This window comes from Trichoderma virens, assembly GCF_000170995.1.
Source record: "Trichoderma virens Gv29-8 chromosome Unknown TRIVIscaffold_6, whole genome shotgun sequence".
NCBI lineage: Eukaryota > Fungi > Ascomycota > Sordariomycetes > Hypocreales > Hypocreaceae > Trichoderma > Trichoderma virens.
The window spans coordinates 1902582-1928095 of NW_014013743.1; the positions used below are offsets into that span (position 1 = coordinate 1902582).

Sequence of the window (25514 nt, forward strand, 5' to 3'; positions counted from 1 at the left end):
CACGACACGGAGCTGTTCAAAATGTCCATTGATGAGTTTATCAAGGCTACAAAAGACAGACTGATGAGAGTCGACGTATTACATCTATCTCCACCCTGTCAATACTTCTCGCCGGCACATACACACCAATCCGTCCACGATGAAGCCAACATTTATGCCCTCTTTGCGTGCAGTGAATTGATCAACAAGCTACGACCACGCCTGATTACCCTCGAGCAGACGTTTGGTATAACACATGAACGACACTACCAATATCTGAAAGCTTTGATTGGAGACTACACTCAACTTGGTTACTCTGTGAGGTGGAAAGTCGTCCGACTCTGTACCTGGGGTTTAGCACAAGATAGAAAACGACTTATTATCCTTGCGGCCGCCCCGGGAGAAAACTTGCCCCCTTTCCCCAAAGATACGCATTCCGTGAATGGGGCTGGTGGCCTGGAGCCATTTACAACTATTGGAAAAGCAATTGGCTCTATTCACGTTGGTGACGATCTACACAACCTCGACAGCGTCAAGTATTATCGGCCCCGTCGCGCGCCGCTTGACCCAAATCGTCTGGCAGGTACAATCACAACAGGAGGCAGCGAAATGTACTATCCGGACGGATCAAGAGACTTTACTCTCCGCGAGTATGCCTGCATTCAGGGATTCCCAAAACACCACAAGTTCATTGGGTCAAAAACGTGTATCAGGAGACAAATCGGCAATGCGTTTCCTCCCAATACGGTTCGGGTGCTGTACCAACACCTGGAGGATTGGCTTCTGCAGCAAGATGGAATGACACGATATCAGTCAATACCCGACAACGTCTTCATTGTCGACGACTCTGACGACGACGACTCTGACGAATATTTGCGCTGGCAAACATCCTCAGGGGCACCTTCATCTCCAGAAATAGATGAAGATATCATGGAAATTGCTTGTCCACGGGAAAGGCGTCGGGGCATTCTCCACAGAGGTAGCCCCTTTATTGATCTCACATGAGCTTGGATGCTTTCTTTTGCCTTATATAATATGGGGTTTGCTGGTGTCATGTGCACCCGCTCTTTGTGCTTGCGATATATGGCTTGGAAATCTAAAGGAGAGATGGAAATGTCTTGATCATCTTCTGCTCTTGGGGTAATAGAGTTGAGAAGCCAGGCGCAGGATATTGCTCATTTGTCTTTGTTGTTTTCCCTCTTGGGAGAGAGTGTTGGGTAGGAACAGTTGTATGCTATTGAAGCAGAAGAGAGCAAGGCGATGCTCTTTCTTTGGAGCGTATACTAGAGATCTCGTGTAGGCAGAACCCTAATGAACGCGGCAATTGACTCAAGTTTGCATTGCCGTGAATATAATAGCGCTTCGTTGGCAAGATGATGCATCAAGTTGCCCACCACTTCCGTAACTATCAGCATTTCACATCCAGTGCATGAAGCAATCACAACTGGTTCAGAGACTGTTCTTTTCGTCCAAAGCCAGTCAATACTATGTAGTCTATCTGACTGATCTGGTTGGTCCGGTATCGTTATCTCAGTCACTATAGCGGTGGCAGAATGCCCTAGGTAGGCACCAGGGGATTTCTGCCAACTGACCGCCAAGAACTCGAGCACTGAATCACGCAACCTGCAAACGCCTACGCGTTTGTTCATGTTTCAACTGCTCATTTCACACGAAGCCTTGTTTCTCTCTCAAAAAATCAGCTGACCAAGGAGGGCTGCAGGCATCTATTTCAACCCTCTTCTCTTCCTTCCCAAGCTCTTCCTCCTCTCTTCCTTCCCCACCACTCGTGTTTCTTCTTCCCTTGTGCAAGAATCGCCCGCTGGTCCTTGAATGCAGAGTTTCTTCTTCTTTTTTTCCTTCTTCTCTCAACTGTTTGCATCTCCAGCCAAGGTATATGATCCTCTTCCTTGTATTGTCAGACTGTTGGTTCGTCTCATCCTAGCGCAGCGTCGTGCGCCCACGGAGAGGAGACTCAACGCTTGAGGCCATCCCATGCCATAACACCCGAACAAGAATTGTTTGCTCTCTGTACTGGAATTTCTTTCTATCTCTATTTGACACTGTGGGATATTCAGCATTCCCTATCTTCCACTCTTCCATTTTATCATCTCCTTCCTGACTGGGCCGAAATCAACCGCTTTGCCAATCACCTGCTGCGGCTCGCTGCCTCTAGTCCAAGATGACCATCAAGCCCGGAATCGAGGCCATTATGGGCCCTACCATGGTGAGCAGCCGCATTTCCAACAAAGATGATGGCTTAGTGGGCGATACTAACTCGAATGCCACCTTGGCTACAGATGAAACCCCCCATTGTCAGGTTTTCGACGCAAGAGGAGTTCGTGTATCGATTAGAACGAGGCACTATAATTGAAATGGAAAATGAAATGGCACAACTCGCAAAGCTCAACGAGCGTGGGGATCAATACCCGGCATGGGTAATTGGGCCCATACAAGGATGTCAGACCTCCTTTACGACTTCCTGGTTGCTTCTAGCAAAAAGTCCATCTTCCTCTACAAACGCAATCTTCCCCACGGTCACCGATAGAATAACCATCGACATTGAAGCAACGGTTCAAATGCCTCAGGGGTTATTTACCCTTTATCACCTGGCCGCAACGCGAATCCAAAACCCATATGAAGATGTCGCTGGTCTTGAGGGGAACTTCATCCAAAAGCTCGCGGCTTTCAAAGTGGATGTTCCACGTTGTCAGAGAACTGAAAGCGGTGAACAAATGGAGCTCAACGTGATAGGCCAGCTCCAGGTCTCTGGTGCATTAGATGACTTCTCTGGGATGGTGTTGGACGAGTCCAACCAGAGGAGCATCTCAATCCGGTGGGACATTTCTAGTCAGACTTTCGAGGCCGAACTTGATGCTCTACACTTTTTCGTTGCACCAAAGAGGTCTGAGAAGAGAGGGCCTGGCTACCGTGCCAGACTTGCGTTTGCAATGTTGCAGCATTTTCAAGCAGAAGGCCCCGAGATGATCAATCTTCTCGAAAAGTACCCCCATCTCGCACAGCCCAGCGACCCAGCGCACAAAATTTCTCCCATCCTTTTGAAGAAATTTGCCCAATTCAACGGCGATCATGTGGCAGCTCACGAGGGACTTGGCCGAATCAAGAACGGCCTCTACTTTGTCAATGGTTGCCCTGGTGCCGGCAAAACCGAATGGAACATGGTCATTTCGGCCCTTATTCAATCGCATCATACATATGCCGCCAAGAGGATCCCTCATCAGATTCTTTTTCTCGTCGATATCAACCAGACCGTTTCGGACGCAGCTGATAGATATTACTGCCTCTGTAAAGAGGCAGGGCTTGATGTTCAGATTATACGGATGCATGGGTGGCCATATGAGATGCGCAACTCTAACAGATTGAATCGATCAGGTGGACGGGGCGGGGAGGACGATGGCAATGAAGCCGCGGATTTCACCAAGAGTTTTCTGACCACCGTAGGCTTGACTCACCACGCCAAGCTGGAGAGAGATGGCAGACGTGCTCCCAATCTCGACGAGGCGGCCTGGGATCATTACGAGAAGCACAAGCATGACAGCTATCCTGGCCTCACGAAGCTTCTTGACCGAATCGAGAAGGAAGAGGTTCTCGACGGCGAGGACTGGAGGCTGCTTCGCCGCTTGGTCACTGGCTTGTACCGAGATGTCCTTGCTGGCGCTGACTTTGTTGCCACGACCCCTGTAGCAGCCTCTGGTAGCTTTGCCAAGTTGTTTCGCCCGGAGATTGTCTTTGTGGACGAAGCTCCTCATGCCCGAGAGCTGACGACACTTATACCCCTTGCATACTTTGATCCTGTGGCTTGGATCTTCACCGGCGACGTAAAGCAGACACGCCCCTTTGTTGATAGCTGCGGCTCTGAGAGAACGGCTCAGCTAAAAGGCTTGAAGTTTAATCCTTACGCGGAACAGCTACGCTTCAGCACCATGGCGCGAGCAGCCGCGGCAGATGCCCTCGATCAGAAGCTACTGGTCAACAATCGTGCATACGGTAATCTGCAGCGCCTTCCGTCTGAGATGTTCTACGATGGCGAGATGACTTCGGGGCATAGTGAGGAGGCTATGTATCCGCCAAGCACCAAGTATCTGAAGGACCATTTGGAGAAGCTCTCGGGAAAACAGAACCTGGAAGAAAACAGGCTTGTGGTGAGCTTTGAAACCAGCTCCGAGGAAACTCATCGCAGCAGCTTCTGGAATCCCAAACAGCACAATTGGGTCATTGAACAGGTGAAGTGCCTCTTGGAAGATGCAAAGTTCCAAAGCGTCTCTGGTGCCCCTGGAACGATTATGATCCAAACCCCCTACAGCACTGCCTACCGGCAGTATCACGGGGAGGTCAAACAATGGCCTGCGGAGTGGCAGAGCCGTGTCCTGGTCTTGACGGTTGACAAGGCGCAGGGCAACCAAGCAGACGTGGTATTTCTCGACATGGTCAGAACCACGTCGGTTGGGTTCATGGATGACCCTCAAAGACTCAACGTCGCCATCACTCGAGCGAGACAGGCCGAGATCATTGTGATGCACGTCCGCATGAACTATCGGCAAGCCAAAGGATGCCGACGCACTAAATACGCCACACAGGTCTGGGGCGATGCCCATGCGCACAGACGTCTTGTTCATCTGCCCTAGTTTGAACTACAGGTATGTGCTCTGGCAAAACTGATTGATGGTTCACGGCTATGTGGTTTTCGGGATGTTTGATTGAGGAGGAGTTGATTGGCACAGACTATGGAGGACCAAGTGTGGAATACTAGGCGTTGGGGATATGATTGTGGAATTTAAAAGTTGAGAGTGGGTTGTATGAAAGGAAAAAGAAAAATCATGACATGGGTTGAGCCACTTGGCTACAGAGCGGATGGAGGATAATGGAAATGTAATGTTACTATACGAATGGTATTGAGCAATCAGATAGATTTAGGAGCTTGTTGTGGCGTCTATGATGCTCCACGAAATGAAGAACAAGAGAGGCCCCTCACTCTTTCTTGGTGACCCATCTAGTGCATACGAGAATCCCGTATCGAGAATTCACATAATGACACGCAAGCTAGTATTATTACACGTTCTCAATACACTGGCAAGTCTCCTCCTGAATGACGGAGATTGTATGATGATGGTACGAAGCACCAAGACCTCCTTTGTTGAAGGGGGCTGGACTCACGGGCTGATCCGAGGGCCGCGCGCCGAATTCAGGCACAAGATGCGAACCAGCCGCTGCAGAGTACGTGGTTTGTTGTTCTCCGCAGCTTTGCGTTATCGTGCGTACAAGCATCGGCCTGACGCGAGCGCGAGTGACATTTGCATATCTATCCGGAAAATTTAGAGGATGAAGGGAAAAAAAAGGAGCATCTAGTACATGTAGCTAGTTATCGGAATAGCGGTCTCGACAAACAACCGTCGTTGAATTTGTGTATCCGTATACAGTAACGTCCAAATGCCCCGTATTTAGCACCGGGTCGCAGCTGGAGCTAGCCGAGATACTCCATTCTTTTGCATGAAGAAACATCGCGGGAATAACTCCGTACAGCAAGTGCTGAGCTGCAGTGAAGGGACCTGGACTCCGCTCCGGTAAAAGAGGCTGTATACAGTAGCGTGGGTCGGGGTTTTAGTTTAGGGTCGCCACGTGCTGAAGCTACAGCAATGTACCCTACCAAAGTCTACCTACTACAGGTATCTACTACGGTAATAGTGTGGTTGGTTCTCGCTACGGGATGGATCCAGATAGATTTCAAAAATATTCAACTGCAATTGTTGCATCGAGGTAGAGACACAAGGTGTCAAACTTTGCCGAGGGCCCGGTAATATATGGGGCAAATCTCGCACAAGAACAAAAGTATTTCTGGGTGGTTGGATGATGGGCGGACGGCAGACTGGCAAGGCTGATTTCTGCAGTAGCGCCAGTTTTCGCTGCTACAGTACCAGACAGTACGGACTGTTATTAACACCTATAAGGTACCTGTGGCAGTTACTGCGGCCCGCTGATCTTCAAACGGTTTTGGGAGCGATAGGTTGGTAGTTTGTAGCATCAGTCAAGTCACATCACTGTTTGCTTCTGGAGGATAGGATTGGTGACTTTCGAGTCATACCTCCTCTCTGAGCGCTGTCGGCACTGACGGGCCCAGGTGCCGCTGCCATTGGCTGTTGTGGTTGGACAAAGTGCACCAACTGGACTTTTCAACTGGCAGGAAATAAGCCATGAATCGTACAACAAGCACTCGTAAGACGATGGCGACTCTGCAGTCAGACAAGGATGCAACTTTGGTGTCTACTACCTAGGTTAGTACTGAAGAGTATAGTAGTTGCACGGGCGAAGTTTAGGGGGCGAGCTCGCTTGGGAGAAAACTTGGGGACTCGGCGATAGCTAAACTCGCCCGAGTTCTTTGCCCTGTACAGCACTGTACTCGTAGGTAAGCAGCGGCCATATTACTAGGCAGTTCCTTGACCTCCTCATACTGTATAGAGTAAGTTGCTCACTTTTTGGCGACTCTGAGCGAATTTGAGAGTCAGATGGAAACGTGACATTGGCTCCAATTATAGAACGATCCCAAGCAGCTCCTCCGCTCGTTCTTCAAACGTTCTAATACCTAAGCGCCGGCCCAGTCAGTGGGTGGGGGAAAAATCATCATCAGTCGATGGGGGAAATTCGCACCACCACCTCGGGTATTTTGGCGGTGCGTGCGGGTAGAGATACTGGATACCTCAGTATCCATCGCACGCTGCTGCTACGGGGCGGATACTAGGTAGGTCTGTACTATTACATGCTGTATTTTTGTATTACCTGCAGTTGTACGTAAGGCCCTGCAGGATCAAAAGTGCCCGTGCTTTGCTTGTGAGAGCTTGGGTCACCACCTGCGACACCCGCATTCATTTCCTCATTGCTACAGTAACTCACTGCTTGCCGGCAGAGTAGGAAGGAGCTGAATGAAACAAACCGAATCAATTGCTCGACTTGATCACCATTGATTTTATCCGAGCGAATCGTCTCAGCACCTTATTAGTATACAGCTTGTGCCAGGTCTTCTGTAATACTGGCTGTCCATTAATAGCAGCTAGAGAGTCACATCCCCTACACTACACGCACCCGGCGAGGAACCCATTGCTTTGCCTATTTGGGTTAAAGCTGTGTGCTAACCCATGCGTGCGCTACATTAGTACCTCGTACTAGGTGCTTGCCGCGTCTTTTCCACCAACTGCTCAGCCCTGTATAGGTACGTACAGGTCAACGGGTAGCTGCAAGAGAGCGAAGGAAGGGCCTGCTGACACTACAAAGCCCAGCACTCTCGTTTGCCTTCTCATCCTCTCTCTTACTAGTGAATAATCCGTCCCTTTTTCTCTGCCTGTGCCTCTCCATGATGAGGACTTCTTGACACCCCCAGAAACAAGGCCTTGGAGCAGTTCTCTCTGCTACTGCCTACCCCTGCACGTGGGCAAGACACCCGTTTTTTGGCCGTGGGCGGCCTCCCGCGCTATTCGATTCGAATTCGAGAGACAAGAGAACCTGAGCGGACCGACCTCAGGCAGCAAGGAGCAATGGCCTCGTCCAACTCCATCGCCACGAGAGCTGCCACGACCGACACGACCTCAATCGGCAACCGTGTGCGAGCCGCGGGCGGAATAGCGAGTCATGCCTTGGCGAGAAGCTTGCAGACGTTGCGCAGGCTGGCGCTTGGGAGCAGCGCCGTTGGAGTGAATGAGAATGTCAAGAGGAACGTCAATGGGCACGAGCTTGAATCCAGGAGCACCCACAACCACCTGGGTATACACAAGCGACATCTGGGCGGCGGCGCAATTGCTGGAATCACCGTCGGCGTGGTTATTGCGGTTGCACTGCTCGCCATCTGCCTGTACCCATGCTTCCTCTATTACAAGCGTCGTCGAAGCGGCCATCCACACCCGCCTTTCGATGCCGAGGTTGGCGTTGCCGGAGCCGGGCACGGTAGCAGCGCTTCTGGCGGAGCAAACACCCCTCCTAAACGCCTCTCATCGAGCGATTCATACAAGCAAAGGGGAGACTTGACACGCGGACGGGAAGGAGATGGAGGGAGCGCCGACTACGGCAATTGGGAAACCCCCATCGACCACGGCATCAACAATGGCTATTCTTTCCCTCTCAACACGGCATACCTGCAGCCTGGAGATCCCGGGTTCGTTGATGGCAGCATTGCCGATGAGTACCGGGTCAAGGCGCAACCATTCCCACTGCTAGGATGCGATGATGGCGAGTTTGCACCACCGGTCTCAGACGATCCTGAGCCTGGCGTTCTCAAAGGCACCAGCGCCGACTATTACAGTCCTCATATCCCATCCGAGGCCTTTGGCATGGTGGCCGAGCCTGACATGCCGCTGGACTCGCCTCTGCAGGCACCCTCTTCCCGTTCCAGCTCTCTTCGCCATAACATGATGCAAATGTTCCGTCGTAAGACCAGAGACGCAACGCTTGATTCTACCATTTCACGAACAACCATCCCAGAGGGAGCTCCTCGTTTTGGTGATGCTCAGCTTGATGGGGCGACTCCGCTGCAAGCCATAACGAGTGGCGACCATGTCGAGTCTCCTACAAACCTCTCGGTTGCCTCCCTGCCCCTCTCAAACCACCAACCAGACGCTGAAGCTGCGACTGAAGCAAGCCTGGCGCCAGTCAGCCCTCCCGTTAGTAATGCGCCAGAGCCTTCTTCCAAAGCCTCACCTCCAGAATCATCCTCATTCCCGTCATATCATCAATTCCGAAAATCTCCCTCTCCTCCTGTTGCCGCCCCCGGAACCGTAAACCCCATGGACATCATGCCCGCCTCCACGGAAACCGAGGTCTGGCATAAAACTGAGCACCAGCTCTACGAGGCCTTCCATAAGCCGTCGCGAAGCGACCCTCCCATTTTGTCACAGGATGGACTCGCCAACGGCGCCGTTATGCCGTCTCCATCTCCGACACCCCCTGAAACGCAGCTTCAACCAACCTTTATAGTACAAACTCCCGGCTCTACAAACCACACCGAATTCATTCCTGATAATGCCATCACCAACGGCGACAGCGACCAAGCACACACTCAACTCGACAACGGCGATGTCGTCATGCTGGAAGCAACTCTCCCTCCGAACCACGACCACAGCTTGACAGCAACAGACGGCCGGCACCCAAGCTACCCCTCCGATCATTCCACCCCACTGCCCCCCTCTTTTACCGATGTTTCATCACAGAACACGCCCTCGACCGGGTTAGATACGCCATCACCCGAGTCCGTGGGAAGCTCTGATTTTCGACATAGCGCATCGCCACACTCGGGCGCCGGTAGCCACTCTCCCAGGACCGGAGTCTACCGGTGCGATGAGCCTGGGTGTAACCAGTCCTTTGACCAACCACACAAGCTCAAGTACGTGACATGCCTTTAATGATTCCTGTTTGACTGTTCTGTGAGTGTGTTCATCTGTGCTGACGCCACCTCCTCTTTTCTAGACATCATCAGCGCTATCACAGTAAAGACCACAAGTGCCCCTACCCAGGCTGCGGCAAGGGCTTTGGCACCAAGACCCATTTGCAAAGACATATCAATGACAGGCACGAGAAGAAGAAGAAATTCCATTGCTCTATTGCTGGCTGCGATTATTCCAGAGCGGGCGGCAAGGCTTTCCCCAGAAAAGATAATTGGAAGAGGCACATGATCAAGATTCACAATATTGAACAGCAACAACTTCCAGAGCCGATTGAAGTCGACATGGACGTAGACGGAATATAACGGAGAGAAGAAGAAAGACTCTCAATTTTAGGAAAGTGGGAGGTGAGAGGCGTGAGAGGAGATGCATAGAGGAATCTATTCTCTGCTGGTCCATGAGTATACCACCTAGGATACCCGCTTGCGCGAGGGTGTTCCATGATGACACTTTGAAACTTTCATGAATACCCCGTCTATTGCAAGCCGCAAAGACGAATCGTCAAAAAGGCGTTTCTCTCAATGGCAGCTTTTAAAACACGGCTGGCGTTTTAGCTCAATAAGTGAGCAGTCCGTGGGGAAACAGGACCCAATCATAAGCTATATATATTATTCTATTTTTTTTTATTTAACAACCCTGGCAGGCCTCCATCCTTGCCTGCATGTTATGGCGTTGGCAATTTTCTTTCCTTCCATATGAGCATCAGGCGATGTCTGTCATTATCTCATCAAGTGCATAGGTTACAGAGTCCGACTGGGACATGGCATTGGAGCTTCGGCAAGCGCTTGGATTTTGCGAGGCGTTTTTAATCTAACTTATATTTTTGTATTATATGGATGGCCTGCCCCCTCCCTTTGTCATAATGGTAAAAAAAAAACAAAAATCTCTAGGGACAGGCTAGAGGGAGGCGTTCTTTACATCTACCTAGGCAGACAAGCAAGCATCCCTACAGGGACAAACAGTGCGCGATGGGTATATATAACATGAGCAGATGGCCCGGCAGAATAAACAAGGCCGTTGGTTTACTGCGAATATTCTGGTTTCTTCTCGTGTGCATCGTTTCAGCTCAGTTCTTTGATTAATCTTCTGACCAATTTTCTTTGCTCATCTGCGTTGAGCGACTTTTCGTCTGTCTCCTGGATGGCTCTGCCGACGGCGATGATGGCCTTGGTGCTATCGCTGTCTACCCATAACCTGCCGTTTCTGCCCGTTGCCGTCTCAAACTGGACGCCGGCGTCGGCAAGCTCATCCAAGACTACAAGCTTGCCGTGCTGCGCCTTCTTGGGCATCATCAAGAGACGGGCCATGCCGAGGGATATCGTAAACAACATGCCGCCCACCAACGGTCCGAGACCATCGGCTTTGCCTGTTGAGGCAGAGACACACTCGAGCTCGGCGTCCATGTGCTTGTTTGCGAGGGTGACGCGGGCGTACACCAACGCTCCAGGGGCCAGTATGGGGCGCGTCTTCTTCGTGGCGGACTCGAACGAGAGCTGAGGGAGGAGGGCGGGAGCGGTATAGTCGGAGAGGTTGACGAAGTAGACTTCAGAGGCGGATTTGTTGATGGTGCCGATGACGAGCTCGCCCACGCGTGGGATATACTGACCGGGCCGTCAGCCATTGGACAAGTGCAAACAACAGCTAAACCTTACCCTTCCATTTGACGTCTCTACCCGGATGGCGTTCTTCTGCCGGTCCGTCACAAGCTGGCCGGCCAGCGTGGGGAGGATGTCGCTCGGCGGCACATGGCGCAGGCCCGGACCCAGGCGGAGAGGCTTCTTTGCATGTGAAGGTATCAGCGAGGCATCGATGCGATCGCCCGGCAGGACAAAGACTGGTTCTGAGGACATGCTGCGGCGACTCTTTTTGTCTTGTGCAAGGCTGATTGCAGTCGCAGCGACAATCAACGATAAGCGGAACGGCGTCTTTGTTGTTTCTTCTTCAGCCTTGCCTGTTGCCTTTTGGGAACGAATTATTTTTCTGGCTTGATTGGGCGGATAAGCGATAAGCCCGGCTGCTATGGAGGGGCACGTCTGATTGGCTGCCGGCCTATCGCCGCGCCGCGGGGTGCCTGTAGCCTCCACTAGATTGGAAACTCGTTTGGCTGGGTTTTTTTCTGCTCGAAATTTTTTGTAAGAGGAAAAAAAAAAGCCCCTCCACCAATCCAAATCCACCCTCCTCACAATCATTTTGCTTGCGGATTGACGGAGGCAGACAAACATTCTTTTGATCTCATCTCTTTGGCTTTTTACACAAACTCCCACAAAACTCGTCCCGAATGTCTGAAAGCAACGGCGTCAAGGCCGCGGTCGAGCCCGGCAACCGGGTTGCCATCGGCATCACCTTTGGCAACTCCAACGGCTCCATTGCCTTTACCGTTGACGACAAGGTCGAGGTTATCGCTAACGAGGACGGTGGTATGTTTCGAATTGTCCCGAGTTTTGGATAGAGCTTGCTTTTTGGGGGGGAGGGGGAAGGCTATGTGGCTCAGCAGCCTCCCCAAAACTGCAAGCTTCCAAACCCCGAGATTTTGCTCTTTTCAACTGACATGTTGTTTGTTGCATCACAGACCGACAGATCCCCGCCGCTCTCTCCTACGTCGATGGCGATGAGTACTACGGCGCTCAGGCCAAGGCCTTCTTGGTTCGCAACCCGACCAACACCATTGCCTACTTCAGAGACTTCCTAGGCCAAGAGTACGACTGCCATCTCAACGAGGGGGGATTAGGATGACGAGACCAAGATATCGTGCTAACCATCCTGCCAGGTTCAAGTCAATCGACCCCACACACTGCCACGCTGCTGCTCACCCCCAGGATGCCTCCGGCGCCGTTTCCTTCACCGTCAAGGACAAGGCCGGCGAGGACGATGCCCCCTCAGAGGTCTCCGTGTCCGAGGCTGCCACCCGATATCTGCGACGCCTCGTTACCGCCGCCTCCGAGTACCTGGGCAAGAAGGTCACCTCAGCCGTCATCACCGTCCCCACCAACTTCTCCGAGAAGCAGCGCGAGGCTCTGGTCAAGGCCGCCAATGATGCCGACCTCGAGATCCTGCAGCTCATCTCCGACCCCATTGCCGCCGTGCTGGCCTACGACGCCCGCCCCGAGGCCAAGACTGAGGACAAGATCATTGTTGTCGCCGACCTGGGCGGCACTCGCTCCGACGTCGCCGTCGTTGCCTCAAGAGGCGGCATGTACACCATCCTGGCCACCGCCCACGACTACGAGTTCGCCGGTGTCCACCTCGACCAGGCTCTGATGGAGTACTTTGCCAAGGAGTTCATGAAGAAGCACAACGTCGACCCGCGATCAAACGCCAGGAGCTTGGCCAAGCTTCGTCTCGAGTCCGAGGCCACCAAGAAGGCCCTCAGCCTGGGCACCAATGCCCAGTTCAGCGTCGAGAGCTTGGCCGACGGATTCGACTTCTCCGCCACCCTCAACAGGACACGATACGAGATGGTCGGCCGCAAGGTCTTTGAGGGCTTTAACCGCCTCGTCGAGAGCGTTATCAAGAAGGCCGAGCTGGACGTCCTGGACGTCGACGAGGTCATCATGTGCGGCGGTACCTCTCACACTCCCCGAATTGCCACCAACTTCCAGTCCATCTTCCCCGAGTCCACCGTGATCCTCGCCCCCGCCACCAGCACCACCGCCATCAACCCCTCCGAGCTGCAGGCCCGCGGTGCCGCTCTCCAGGCCTCGCTGATCCAGGAGTACGAGGCTACTGATATCGAGCAGTCAACTCACCCCGCTGTCACCACCGTCAAGCACATCTCCAACGCCATCGGTGTTGTCACCGTCAACGCCGAGGGCGAGGACGTCTTCACCCCCATCATGCAGGCCGAGACTGCTGTTCCTGCCCGCCGAACCGTCCACATTGCTGCCGCTGCCAACGGCGGCGACGTCTTGGTCAAGGTCGTCGAGGGTGGCACCCACATCAAGGTCACCAAGCCTGAGCCCAAGGCCAGAGTCGAGGAGGTCCCCGAGGACGAGGACGACTCCGACTTTGAGGACGAGGAAGAGGAGGAGAAGCGCGAGAAGATCTGGAAGATTGGCACACCGCTTGCCGAGGCCGCCATCAAGGGCGTCTCCAAGGGCGGCAAGGTCGAGGTCACCATCAACGTCGCGGGCGATCTCAGCGTCACAGTTACCGCTAGGGAAGTTGGCGGCAAGGGTGGTGTCAGGGGCAACCTGCAGGCGCCGTAAATGAAGAAGAAGAAGAAGAACGGCAAAGAGGTAGAAGAGGGGAAGATGGAGGTCCAAAAAGCCATCTCGGCAAATGGGAAAGAGGAAAACACAGGCATGGCATGAATGTAGAAGCGTCCGTCACAATGGTGCCGGTTGGATGGGGTGCTAGGAGGGGGGAGGCATATCTTTTTTTATATAGATTTTTACGAGGTGAAGGAGGTTTTGCGCTATTCAAGTGATTCTAGAGAGATGGAGCAGAATACGGCCGAAAAAATATCCGGGTTCAGAGGGGATAAATAAAAAGGAGTCGATGTTGGCATTCCAATCAAAGCAGAAAAGTTGCTGTGTACGTCGCAACACACAAGTTTCGACATCTTGAACATATGTGTAAAAACATATATTTGATGAATGTAACCAGTGAATATTAGAAAACCAGTATTGCCAACCTCCGTAACACCAAGCTTGTAGAGCCCAAGAAGGCTCAACGAGATAACCAAGGACAAATAAAAAGATGGGGTTGGGGGAGTATCTTTCCTCCAAGATTCGCTGTGCAAAACGCAATCATCTATGCAGCTACGCTCCCAGGTAAACACCAAGCAACTAAATTATCTCTCACATCAGACTCTTCAATTTCCTTTGCACGCTTCATATGCTCTCTTTCACGCTCGCTGCTCCCATTCGTGGGTGCTAGGCTCATCAGACTGCCAACGCTCTTGGCGCTCATCAAGTCGTCTTCGCGGCTGTCGTCACGGAGAATACGCACACCCTTCTTAGGCGGATTGCGGTTCCCTCCCACTGTGACGGTTGAGAAGCTCTTGTCGCTCGAGCCGGAAAGCGAACGATGGTGATGAGAATGGGGACTTTGGTGTTGATAGGAACTGCCGGGGCGATAATGGGACGAGGAATTCGAGTGGTTACGGCGGTGGTTCATTGCCATGCGGCGATATTCATTGGGCCGAAGGGTGCCCGAGTTGTCGATATCCTCGTCATAGTAGTCGTCCTCAGAATCAGGGCTGGTGGCGCTTCTATGCTTGGTCCTCCAGCCGTTGCCGCCAGAGAAGATGTCCTCGATGCATTCATCAGTAGAGAGCTCCGCAGGCTGGCGAGTCCACGATGCTGCGAGGGTCCGACGATATAGATCTTGCACCTCGGCGACATCCCGATTCTTGGATAAGTTCGGTAGGGCTACCTTGTTATCAGCTTCAAGGTGATGATTGTTAATAAATGAACGCGCGCATATCAAGGGTGCACCAAAGATAATCTCAGGCGAGGGCTTACTTACGTCCTAAAATTTCATCTTCAACTTGTTCCGGCGCCATGAACCCTACAATTCCTCCAAAGACTGGGGCCGTTTTCAGCGGCGGCGCAACGAAATTGCGTTCACCATCTACTTGGATGAGCAGGATGCTAATTTTGAGAGTGCTGTTGACCTTGCTTTCTTGCATGAGATATCTGCGCACGATGCCATCCTGTGTCTCTCTCTGAATCTCATCAGACAGTTTTAGCTCCTTGGCACTCGTAGGACTCAGCCCAGCGCTGTTGGTTCGTCTTCTGGATGACGTTGGTGAGGCAGGATCTCTCATAAAAGTTTCGCTCTCCTCGACAAATTCGGCGAGGTTAATCTTGATATAACCAAGGGTGATCTTTTCGGTAAGCGCAAACTCTTGGACGATTTCGAGCTCCAGCTGACACTCATTGAGGCTGTTGTTTTTGTCGACGGACATGCGCACGCCTGTAATCACCTTGTGGAAGTTGTACTCCACCCGATGATTGGCAATGGCAGCCTTTGCAGTGCGGCCGCGATGCTCGGCATGCATAGAGTGAGTGAGATGCCATTTGATAAAGGACGTTCCAGAAACGAGAGGTACATTGTTCAAATCATAGATCTAGGAGATAACAATGTTAGACAAAGAGTAATCAGATGCATTCGAGATGAATTGAGCCTCATATTATATTCATTACCTTGAGATGAAGTTCAAACTTGGGCTAGACACAAACAGAATGCCGTTAGTAATAAGTCACTTGGCCGAACAAGAGATGGACGGAAATGGGGTATCGAATTGCCTCACCTTGCGCCCCTTGCCAACTGGAGGGAAAAAGGGCATGTTAGCTAATTGCTACCTCGATAATATCTACCACGAGGCGAAGTCTTCCGGATAAGCCGGACAGAGGGACAAATCGCGTCAATCGAGCTCACTTGAGCAAAAGAACGACTTGAAGCGAATGAGACAACGGATATCCAACCGTAACAAAAGGTATGAGCACGAAGGAAGGAATGTGACAGGGGCCACGTCCACTGAAAAGGCTGACGGGTGCGAGGTAGGCAGTCATGCCCATTCGGGCCGTGATGCTTCACCAATACGACAAGCGGGAGAGTCGGGCTTACTCAAGGCAGACATTTGTAGCCAAACGAGGCCACGGCTAATAATAACCAAGTAGCCAATGCCGGTAAGGCCTAGGCGGTTTCACTAGTATGAGTTGGTTTGATGCTGCAGGATACTGCAGATAGGAATAAATATGGAACTGGAACTGAAGCTCCGCGGCGCGACACGCTGATTGGCGCGAGCCGGTAAAACTAGCCGGAGAGAAGGAATTCTGGGTCAGCAGCCTCGAGATGTTGTTGATGGGCTGGGGCCGTGGGGGTGGAGGAAGATGCTGGGCCGGGGCCTGAAGGATGCGGAAGGTTGGACGATGGACGGCGGACGGATAGACGATGGATGACCAGCAGAGCGCTAGTAAACTCTGGATGGAATGCGGATGCCGCTCACCATGTGGTTGGTGCCGTCGCGAGCCCCTTTTGCCTGGTAGATGAGGTGGTAGTATTAGAGATGAGCCGCAGCCATCGTGGATACACGGATCTCCTGTCTGGCGAGCTATGGAGCATAATGAAACGGGATACGCGTACCTTTCAGGGATGAGGTCGCTATAAATCCGAACCCGGGTCTGCCGAGTCGTATTTGCGTTTGGTAGCGCCTCTTGACAGGGTGACAGGGATGTTGTTCCGATGAAGAAGAGAGACGTGTTATTGTTGTGCGAGCAATGCTTCAACAGCGATGATCAAAGAGATTGCATCCAAAATGGAGACTGGACTATAAAGGGCTGATATGAGCGGTATAGATGAATAAATGGCGAGAAAAACTATGCAAGATCAATCGGTTGGATCTCCAAATGTCTTGGGATTGATGGTTGAAAAGGGTGGAGAAGGAGAAGAAGTGCGGGCTATGCGATTTTGGATTGTGGCATCCATAGATGCAGAAGTCGCCTTGCGGTTGCCTAGGAAATGGCCGGCAGTATATTATAGGTAGGTCTATTACTCGTACAGAGGCGCCTTGATTTTCAGGGCGGTGAACTCTGTAATAATGGCGTGGCCAATACAGAGTTTATAGCAACAATAGGTGCAGGTACTTTGCACGTGAGAATGAATTGCCTCACAGCAAGGTAGGTATCACATTGGAGCCTCACAGCGGTATCAATAGCAACGAGAGTCAACAAATATGATAAATGATAGACACAGACGACATCGGCGCAATTGAGTTTGCCCCTGGAGCTTAAAAGAAAGTTACTTGATACTTGATTGAGGGTGTCACAGGTGCAGATAGTGATGTCATGGAGGATGTCGTTTTGTTTCGACGATCAGTTTACTGGATGGTGACGAGATTTTTGGATGGACATGTACACGAATCACAAAGAAAAGAACGAATAGGATATTGCATGAAGCTTTCATATAAGCCATTGGATGTAAAGCTCCTGATTAATATATGCATCAATCTGCAATAGATCTGCAATAGAGGTAGCACTGCAGCAAGATTGATTTGAACAGCGCTGCATTATACATATCATTCGCTGGTCACTCGCTAAATGATAATGCGATAGCTCAACTGCCCGCGCTTATCGATAACGCACCTGGCCCAAGAAAGTTTCCCAGACCTCGCAAACGCATCGCCGCAGCATCAAACCGCGTTCAAGGACGCAATTGGGCTTCGCAAAAGCTCTCCAGCTCGCCGTCCCGATGTCCTCGAATCATCCTACAGGCGGACAATCCGGTCCAGCCTCCAAAAAGCGCGGCGCTCCAAACACCGGCGCCCGCAGCGATGCGTTTCTGCAGAAGCGCGCCAAGGTTCACGCTGCTCGCAACATCCCCACGCAAGCTGCCGACGCTGCGCTCAAGGATGGCGAGCTGGATCTGGTGGCCTTTGTGGCTGCTCACGAGTTTGAGATCCGCGCTCTGGAGCAGAGCATGGCCACGTCCAAGGCTGTTAGGAGCAGCAGAGCCTTCCAACAAGTGCCCCGCGGGCTGAGAAGACGGACGGCGAGCCACAATCCCAAGCGGGTGCCTCGAAGGCTGCGGGCAAGGGCTAGGAGGGAAATGGCCGAAGACAATACCCCTCTGGTTGAGTCGCGAAAGAGGAAGCCGAGGACTACGAGAGCAAGAATACGAGCCCAGATGGCCAAGAGACTCCGGATACTCGCGGCACGAAAGAGGAAGAGGAAGCAAGACAAGGGTGACGACAATACGAAAGAGGCGGCCAAAGACGTCGGTGTCGTGGGGAGGACTCCGAGACCCAAGATACGGAGGAACGCGCTCAACGAACCACCCAAGCCGCCTGCAAAGTTCAGAAAGCGCCAGATCAACAAAACCTGGCTGCCGACACATCAGTGGCACGCAAAGAGGGCTCGCATGACAGAACCCAAGGAGCCCCTATGGCGCTTTGCCATCCCGTTAACACCGAACGAGAAGATTTACCGGCCAACGCACAGGGCGCAGGGAGAGCGTGGTACCATGGTTTGGGACATGACTTATATGAGCACGATTGGGCTTTATGGACACTTTGCAGGCATGGCAAGAGTCCTCCGGAAGGTCGGAGTGACGCACGACTCTTGCTGGGATGACAGAGGGAGCAAGTGGAGGCAGGGCACAAGGGCATGGACGGGCATCTTGAGCAGAGAGAGGGTCGGGGTTCGGCGGCCAATGTGCCAGTCGACTGTCATTTGGGATCCTGAGCCACAGCCACAATCACAGGATGCAGAGCAAGGACAGAGAGAGGGTGAGACGGAGCAAGGCAAAGATGAGAAAAAGACGCAGAGACGAGTTTTTATTAGAGTCCATCCTTCAGCTTTCCTAGAGCTGTTCAACGAGCTGCTGCGCCTGACAAAGATGGAAAACCCTCGATTGTACATCGAAGACCTACGATTCGAAATCGGAAGCATTGAGCTCTCTGGCCCAGCCTCCACCGAAACACTGCTTTCAGTCTTGACGGCATACCCGTCAGGGCCAAACCCAAAGAACAAACACGCCGAGCTATTCGAGTCATTAAAGGGGTTAACAAATCCGGCGGCGCTACCAAATAATTCGGTTCTAAACTTTACTGCCCAAGATCCTAGGTTGAGGTACCCGCCACGGAAGATGGAGTTTTCTGAGAACGAACAGGCACAGACGGACTTGTTAACCACAATCGCCAGTTGGCCCGCTGAAGAGAACTTGCAGCCATCGCTTTTGTTTGATCGACAGGTCCGGCACAAGGCCTCTTGTTTGCCGTCCCAAAAGTCCATCAATAGAAGGAGAAGTAAAGTCACATCTGGAGCGCTTTTGAAGCCAACAATCCTGGACCCTCCCATTCCCATCACTCTCATTGCATCGCGTTCTGCAGTGGGCACACAGGCGCAAGGAACATGGACTCTTCTTGCGCCTTGGAAGTGCATCACCCCCCTGTGGTACAGCATCGTTCATTGCCCGCTGGTCTCAGGTGGCAACCCGCGGTTTGCTGGGCTGAACGAGACGATGCAGGTTGCCTTTGAGCGCAGTCTTCCATGGTTCCCTGCTGACTTTCTCGGAACCGATGCTGGAGCAGAATGGGAGCTCGAGCGGAGACAGAGACGAAAGAGGGAATGGGCTAGACGGCCCAAGAGCAAGAGAGTCGAGTGGGCATCCCTCAATTTGGGCGCAGGGCGACAGGGCGAGATTGGAGACGGACACGCCTGTGATTTTGAGTTTCTATTCGGTCTTGTACAGCAGAGGCAGCGGCAGCAACAGCGGCAGAATAAGGACCCAAGTGCCTCGCCGGATGACAATTCGGGAGAGGCAATGGATGTTGATGGCGGAGACCCGGCGCCCATCGAAAAGAAGGACGTCACCGACGACGATATGCCGTACCTCAAGCTGTTGAGCAGCATCCCCAAGGCCGTATTCAACAGTCTCGTTTCGCCATCCCCAACAGTTCAACCACTTCCTCCAAATGCAATAGCATGTGTCCGGATATCACTCCTCTCACGAGGCGTCGCCAGCCCGTGTGCAAGAATCTACCGCCTCCCCTCCGTTCCCATCTCCATACCACCGTCTTCCGACGCCGAAGTCCCTGCGAGTATACCTCCAGAAGCAACCTCTCTCCCCTCTGATCTTCGTTCACAGTGGCTTTCGCGCATCCCTCCAACCTCGGCCTCGTCAAAGTCTGCATCATCTACCCATTCCCAGCCCAAGAGAAAAGCATCCCGATTCGACGACATGGAGACACGAAAGCGCCTTCTGGCACAAGAGCTTCTCGCTGCTCCGCCAAGCCTAGAAGGTACTCCGGCTCCTAATGAGGTCGACATCGGAGGACACCATCCGCTCGTGCCCAATGCAGAAGACCTCATTGGCTTCGTCACCACAGGGTCGTTTTGTCTGGCCAACGGCCGAGGCGCGGCCATTGGCAGCATAGCCGTGGAGAAGGTGTTGCCAGATGTCAGGGCAAACCCCAGGGAGGGAAGGCTGTGTATTGTGAGGAACGCCGGCGAGAATGTCGGCTGGATTGCGAGATGGGATGCTGTTTAATGGTGCTTTTGGACGTGGCGGGCTGTTTTTCTGTGTATGTGTATGTATGTAAATGGCGATGAATTCCCGGAGTAGAAAGCCAGAATTGCAGCTGATCAATACCAATAAGCGCTATGATAGCTGTCTTGGCATACCATTTATTATAGCTTAATCCGCATCCATCATGCATTCCCCAGAAAATGCTCCTCTTTGTAGCATGTCGTCGTTCGTTCTTCAACAGCCCATTTTAGTATGGAAGCGCTAGTTGGAGATCTGCCCTCACACTAGCATCAACATGACGATAAGGCAGGCAACCCCCATGAAAGGCGCCGTTGACAAGACCTCCAGAAATCACAAGACAAATCAAGCCGACGCCCTTGTGTATAAATGTTTCGGAATGCTCATCTGACGACGCCCTCTCCCATCTTCCACAAAAGAGAGACAGCGGAACTGCCGTCTTGCCATCACGACAGGCCCCATATAACACAACAGCCTCACAAATCAACTCCAACGAACTAACTACTTGTACCTAAACAAAACACACACAAAACACACTCATCAAGATGTCTTCAAACGACAAGCCGGCCACAATCACAGGCGGCTGCCTCTGCGAATCAGTGCGCTACACGGTGACTTTTCCCCCAGACCACGACTTTGAAAACAGCGTGAGCCCCATCTTCCTCTTCCATCATCCCAGGCATACAAGATATAAATATAAGAAACTCACACACGCCCAGTGCACAACATGCCAATGCGAGCAGTGCCGCAAAAACACCGGCTCTCTCATCTTCCGCTCCCACAAGCTGCCCAAGTCCGCCGTCGAGTTCACGGCAAAGTCGACGCTCAAGCTGTACTCGGCGACGCCGCACTGCGAGCGCGGCTTCTGCAGCGACTGCGGCAGCTTTCTCTTCTGGCAGCGGGACAACCGTGACTACACCTGCCTCACGGTCGGGTGCTTTGATGAGCCGGTCCTGGCAAAGTACGGGCCTCTGCTGACGACGGCCAAGAGGCATTTGTTCTGCGGGAGAGAGGTGCCCGGCGTTACGGATCATCTGGCGGGCGCTAAATTTGCAGCTGATGATGAATAAATAGTTAGTTTCTTGTAAATACTATTCTTTTTTGGAGTCCTAGGCAACGTTTGATAAAAAGTAATATATAAAAGAGAAAGAAAATATAAGAGTAAAGGAATCCCAATCATTCTCGCTGGTGGTATCTAGCGTTTAGCTGGCCCATTTCGAATAAACGCCGCCCAAATAATCAATATCCCCAATCCCATGTAGAAGTCATGGCAAAAACAATCATCTCGCTGTCCTTTTCTTTTACCCTCATAGCTGCCGAAAGCATGTCGGTCAGCGGTCAACAGCCAACGTGGTCTGGTCTGCTCCCAACGCCGTGTCTAATCCTCCTCGCTAATCTCGCTCTCGTCGTCGTCGTTGGCATTGGAGTTGCCATAATAGTAGCCGCTGTTGCTGTTGTCTTGGTCGTTGTTATCCAAATTCTCAAAGGCATTCTCCAGCTCTTGTTCTAGGTCGTATTCCAAATCGGCAGCATCGTTGGTCTCTTGTGCTTCTGCACCCCTCTCTTCCTCTCCCTCCTCCTCCTCTTCTTCGTCTACATCCATGGGTTCTGAATGGCTCTGGCTCTGGCTGGCGTGCTTCACCGGGCTGGGCAGCTTAAAGTCGACGTCATCCATCGGACCATCTTCCTCCTCCTCTTCCACTTCGGATTCACGCTGGTCCATAAAGTCATCGAAGCGCCGAGGAGCAGGGAAGGAGGGTGAGAAATGGGTCTGTCTAGCTGGAGCCTCTGCGCCCGGATATTCGATGAGGAGATCGCCATCATCGTCTTCATCCTCATCGTCATCATCGTCATCCTTCTTCTTTCGAGGCTTGGGCTCTGATGGCTTGGGCGGTTCCGGCACAGGAAGCATAAGGTCGACCTTTTTGGGAAGCGGCTTTCCTAACTGCTTCTTCTCAAACATCTTCTTCTCCAACGACGATTTCTTCTCAATCGGTTTCTTGTCTATCGATTTCTTCTCCACGGGCTTCTTCTCCATCAGCTTCTTCTCCGGCGTAGTCTTGTTGTCCGTCTCTGTCGGCTTCTTATCTATTGGCTTCTTGTCGACGGCTGGCTTTTTGTCGAGAAGGGGCTTCTTGTCGACAGGCTTCTTCTCTACCAGGGGTTTCTTGTCGAGGAACACCTTGTCGGAAGGCTTCTTGTCGAGATGCTTCTTGTCAAATTTCTTCTGCATCTCCTTGGTCTGGACGGTGATGCTCTTGTCATCAGGCTTCGGTGTCGACTTGACCTTGTCCTTGCTTGCAGCGCTCTTCTTGTCTCCCGGCTTTTGGCCGTTCTCTAGGTGAGGGTATCGCCGCCGCAGCTCCTCCGGGTTGCTATTTCCCGGGATGCGCGTGAGATTCATGTTGAACGTCGAGTCGACCTTGTCAAGGATAAAGGCCTTGCGGTCTGGGTCAAACCACAAGACATAGTCGTCATCGTCGGTCGAGCGTGTTCCGGCAAATCCAACCGTTCCTTCCGAGTTAGAAAAGTTCAAGTCGTAGGAGCTCGTCTTTCCGGGAAGAGAGGGTTTTAATCGTGCGTCAGATGCAGGGAATGACGGTTTGTGGTTATCTGGGCAGAGCAGTGTTAGCAGGTCTCCCTAGATTCTCTCTCGCGCCGAGGCGACGTACAGCGGATGCCGGTAAAGATTTCGTTGGACGTTTTGCCCAGCAAGCCATCGCCGAGAATGATGGGATAGTTGCCCTTTGCTGTCGGGTCAATCAGATCAGCCATGGTGGGCGACGGGGAATTGGGCTCGTGTTCAGCCGGTGTAAGCGCTGTGACGGTGATGGGCTGGTCGGATCATGCGCGGATGCCGAATCGCAGCATTTGCTGAGGCCCTTTATCAGCGGCCAATGCGGTTGTCCAGCGACTGGGAAAGGGAAAGGGAGCGAGGGCGATGGCGAGGGCGATGGCCAAGATGATGACGGAGAGAAGGGAAGCGGCCAAAACAGGCACGAGGCGCAAGCGGTGCACAGGCTCCCTTGTAAGTCGCCGTGCAGGAGTAGGTTGCAGCGGGTTGCAGTGGCTTCCAGCCTCTCGTAAGCTACATGTATGGATCAGGTGTTTCTTTGGCATGGAACGCGAATCCCCTCAAGGTACATGCTAGACCAAGGTATGCGCCTTTGACCGTGTTGGTCAGCGCCGGGCGGTGTCCCTTGTTGCGCGGGCGGTATGCGGGACTACTTAGTAGTACTTGCGCCGAGTCTGGAGAAGCTTCTGGTGGCGCTAGTACAAGTAGCATAGAATAGAGTCGTTGAGGCGGGTAGTCCGTGAACGGTATCCACCAAGACCAGAGGAAGCACGTACCCGTTGACGATGATGATGCTGGAACAAAGAGGGACGAGGCGGCCTATCAAAGGTCGCAATGCCTATTGCAGACTACCTGCCTAGTATCTTAGGTAGGTAATACTCTGCGAAACAATTAAAGGCTCTTTGGCCTCTGATCCTTTGTATCCTGTCGGCGTAAGTGCTGAGAAAGAGAGGCGTGAGGCGCCCAACTCGCGGGAGCTGTGACTAAGTCACGGAAAGCCGAGCCGCGCATGCAGGTACACGCCAACAAGCAAGGCCTCTTCAAAATGCTAAACAATTGACGTGCATACGAAGTCCAAGGGGTGAACTCTATCCAGGCACTATATCAGGTACCTGGAGGTTATTGAGATCTCGCAGGGCTGATTAGAGTTTGCCCAATTAAACTCTGCGGCGTAGCCTTTTGTGTGTTGCGTGCCAACATACCAGAATGGCACGATAGACTCAAGGTTTGTTAAAAAATAATTCCCAAACTAACAAGTAGTGTTCCCTGTTTATTATCCAGGTCCGCATTTGGTATCTGCAATAGGTGGTTGGCCGAGAATGACGATAGTCTCGGGGACTCATGATAAACGATGCTTCGATATCCGAGGTGTAAGGATCTCCCCGAATACATATAAAAGGTTCTTTCTTGAGATTTTAGTTGCAATTTTGCCACCTATACCTGTCGCCTTTGATATCAGACGTATGACCTGTAACTTTTATGATGATGTAGTCTTCTCCATGCTTTCCATACACCCCTTTCTTTGTGACAAGGCAGAAGCATAGAGACAAAGCGGCGTCGAATAACTGGTCCAGAGCGAGCACACGTCTATACACCGCAGCTCTAAAAGTGCCTCTCACTCCTATTCATAACTATGCCGGCCGCCTGAGTGAGTTCCCTCTTGGACTTGAACCGTTTGATCTCTGGACCAGGAGCGCAGGCGCAACTTCTGTGCTTAGTATGATCCAGGGAATCCTGTTTCTGATGAAGACTCGTCCAAGGAACTAACTAATTGGCGACATCTCTGCAGAGAGGAGGCTATTTGACTTGCGTGTAGCTGTCTAACTCAGGAGTTTGAGAACTTCCCTTGACCCATAGTGTTGCTGTGTGGCCAGCTATCCGCAGCCAGCTTCGGAGAAATGGAATCAGTCGCTTGTGTTCCAAAGGACCGAAACTCGACATATTTTCCCTTGAGATGTCTGACTTTACCTACAGTAGTTGAGATTCTGAAAAGTGTAGGCCCTGTAAACCTAGTCAGTATAACTCTGACCTCATTCATGCTGTCTAGATTCTTCAACTCATCATTACTCTTACAATCTTCGGAGGCATGAAAGCCTTAGAGTACGACCAACCGCAGCCAAGGAAGATTTCGATTTGACGATAGCATCAAAGCTCTCGTGGAAAAGAGAGTGGACTATATTCCGCGACAGTGATGTCGTGTCCCCTGGGATCTAGGGCAGAAGATGACAAGTCGTAGCTTGAACATAGATTTGCAAACGACGCGAGGCGCGAGGTTTTACACTCTTCGCCTTCACATCCTTTCTTCTCATATCATAACTATGATTGCTTTCAACAAGTTCAGCTTTCAACAGGGAGTCTCGCAGAAACGGAAGCATCCATCGATGAACAGCTGCCACCAATATGGCTATTTGTCACTGGTATTGGCTCTACGCGGTCATGTTCTCGAGTCATGCTCTCAAATCATGCTTCACTTCTCATTGCTCGGGAGCTTCTGACTAGAAGGAAGAGTCGGAGAGTCGTTTACTGCGGTT

General features: G+C 52.0%; 9 protein-coding genes across 9 annotated transcripts; 6 read left to right on the top strand and 3 right to left on the bottom strand.

Annotated features, from left to right (window-relative positions):
• Positions 1-21: 21 nt before the first annotated feature.
• TRIVIDRAFT_221942 (uncharacterized protein) lies at positions 22-984 on the top strand (the record flags this gene model as incomplete). The annotated part of the gene is made up of 1 exon (XM_014101410.1): positions 22-984. The coding sequence occupies one exon, from the start codon at positions 22-24 to the stop codon at positions 982-984; it is 963 nt and encodes a 320-aa protein (XP_013956885.1).
• A 1292-nt stretch (positions 985-2276) lies between these two features.
• Positions 2277-4622, top strand: TRIVIDRAFT_29126 (uncharacterized protein; the record flags this gene model as incomplete). Its single annotated transcript, XM_014101411.1, has 1 exon — positions 2277-4622. The coding sequence occupies one exon, from the start codon at positions 2277-2279 to the stop codon at positions 4620-4622; it is 2346 nt and encodes a 781-aa protein (XP_013956886.1).
• A 2898-nt stretch (positions 4623-7520) lies between these two features.
• TRIVIDRAFT_212951 (uncharacterized protein) lies at positions 7521-10093 on the top strand (the record flags this gene model as incomplete). Its single annotated transcript, XM_014101412.1, has 3 exons — positions 7521-7700; positions 7758-9358; positions 9442-10093. The coding sequence occupies 3 exons, from the start codon at positions 7521-7523 to the stop codon at positions 9719-9721; spliced, it is 2061 nt and encodes a 686-aa protein (XP_013956887.1).
• A 218-nt stretch (positions 10094-10311) lies between these two features.
• On the bottom strand, positions 10312-11266 carry TRIVIDRAFT_170223 (uncharacterized protein; the record flags this gene model as incomplete). The annotated part of the gene is made up of 2 exons (XM_014101413.1): positions 10312-11017; positions 11069-11266. The coding sequence occupies 2 exons, from the start codon at positions 11264-11266 to the stop codon at positions 10478-10480; spliced, it is 738 nt and encodes a 245-aa protein (XP_013956888.1).
• A 350-nt stretch (positions 11267-11616) lies between these two features.
• TRIVIDRAFT_81654 (uncharacterized protein) lies at positions 11617-13930 on the top strand (the record flags this gene model as incomplete). The annotated part of the gene is made up of 3 exons (XM_014101414.1): positions 11617-11833; positions 11986-12112; positions 12184-13930. 3 exons carry the CDS (start codon positions 11695-11697, stop codon positions 13619-13621), a joined length of 1704 nt encoding a protein of 567 aa, XP_013956889.1.
• Positions 13931-14183: 253 nt separating this feature from the next.
• TRIVIDRAFT_117345 (uncharacterized protein) lies at positions 14184-15489 on the bottom strand (the record flags this gene model as incomplete). The annotated part of the gene is made up of 2 exons (XM_014101415.1): positions 14184-14788; positions 14886-15489. Coding segments are annotated over 2 exons (1209 nt in total), but the record flags the coding sequence as incomplete, so codon positions are not given.
• A 2123-nt stretch (positions 15490-17612) lies between these two features.
• TRIVIDRAFT_191384 (uncharacterized protein) lies at positions 17613-20411 on the top strand (the record flags this gene model as incomplete). Its single annotated transcript, XM_014101416.1, has 2 exons — positions 17613-19618; positions 19655-20411. 2 exons carry the CDS (start codon positions 17613-17615, stop codon positions 20409-20411), a joined length of 2763 nt encoding a protein of 920 aa, XP_013956891.1.
• A 542-nt stretch (positions 20412-20953) lies between these two features.
• On the top strand, positions 20954-21478 carry TRIVIDRAFT_200972 (uncharacterized protein; the record flags this gene model as incomplete). Its single annotated transcript, XM_014101417.1, has 2 exons — positions 20954-21055; positions 21128-21478. 2 exons carry the CDS (start codon positions 20954-20956, stop codon positions 21476-21478), a joined length of 453 nt encoding a protein of 150 aa, XP_013956892.1.
• Positions 21461-23255, bottom strand: TRIVIDRAFT_230652 (uncharacterized protein; the record flags this gene model as incomplete). Its single annotated transcript, XM_014101418.1, has 2 exons — positions 21461-23021; positions 23081-23255. The coding sequence occupies 2 exons, from the start codon at positions 23181-23183 to the stop codon at positions 21787-21789; spliced, it is 1338 nt and encodes a 445-aa protein (XP_013956893.1).
• Between the last annotated feature and the right edge of the window lie 2259 nt (positions 23256-25514).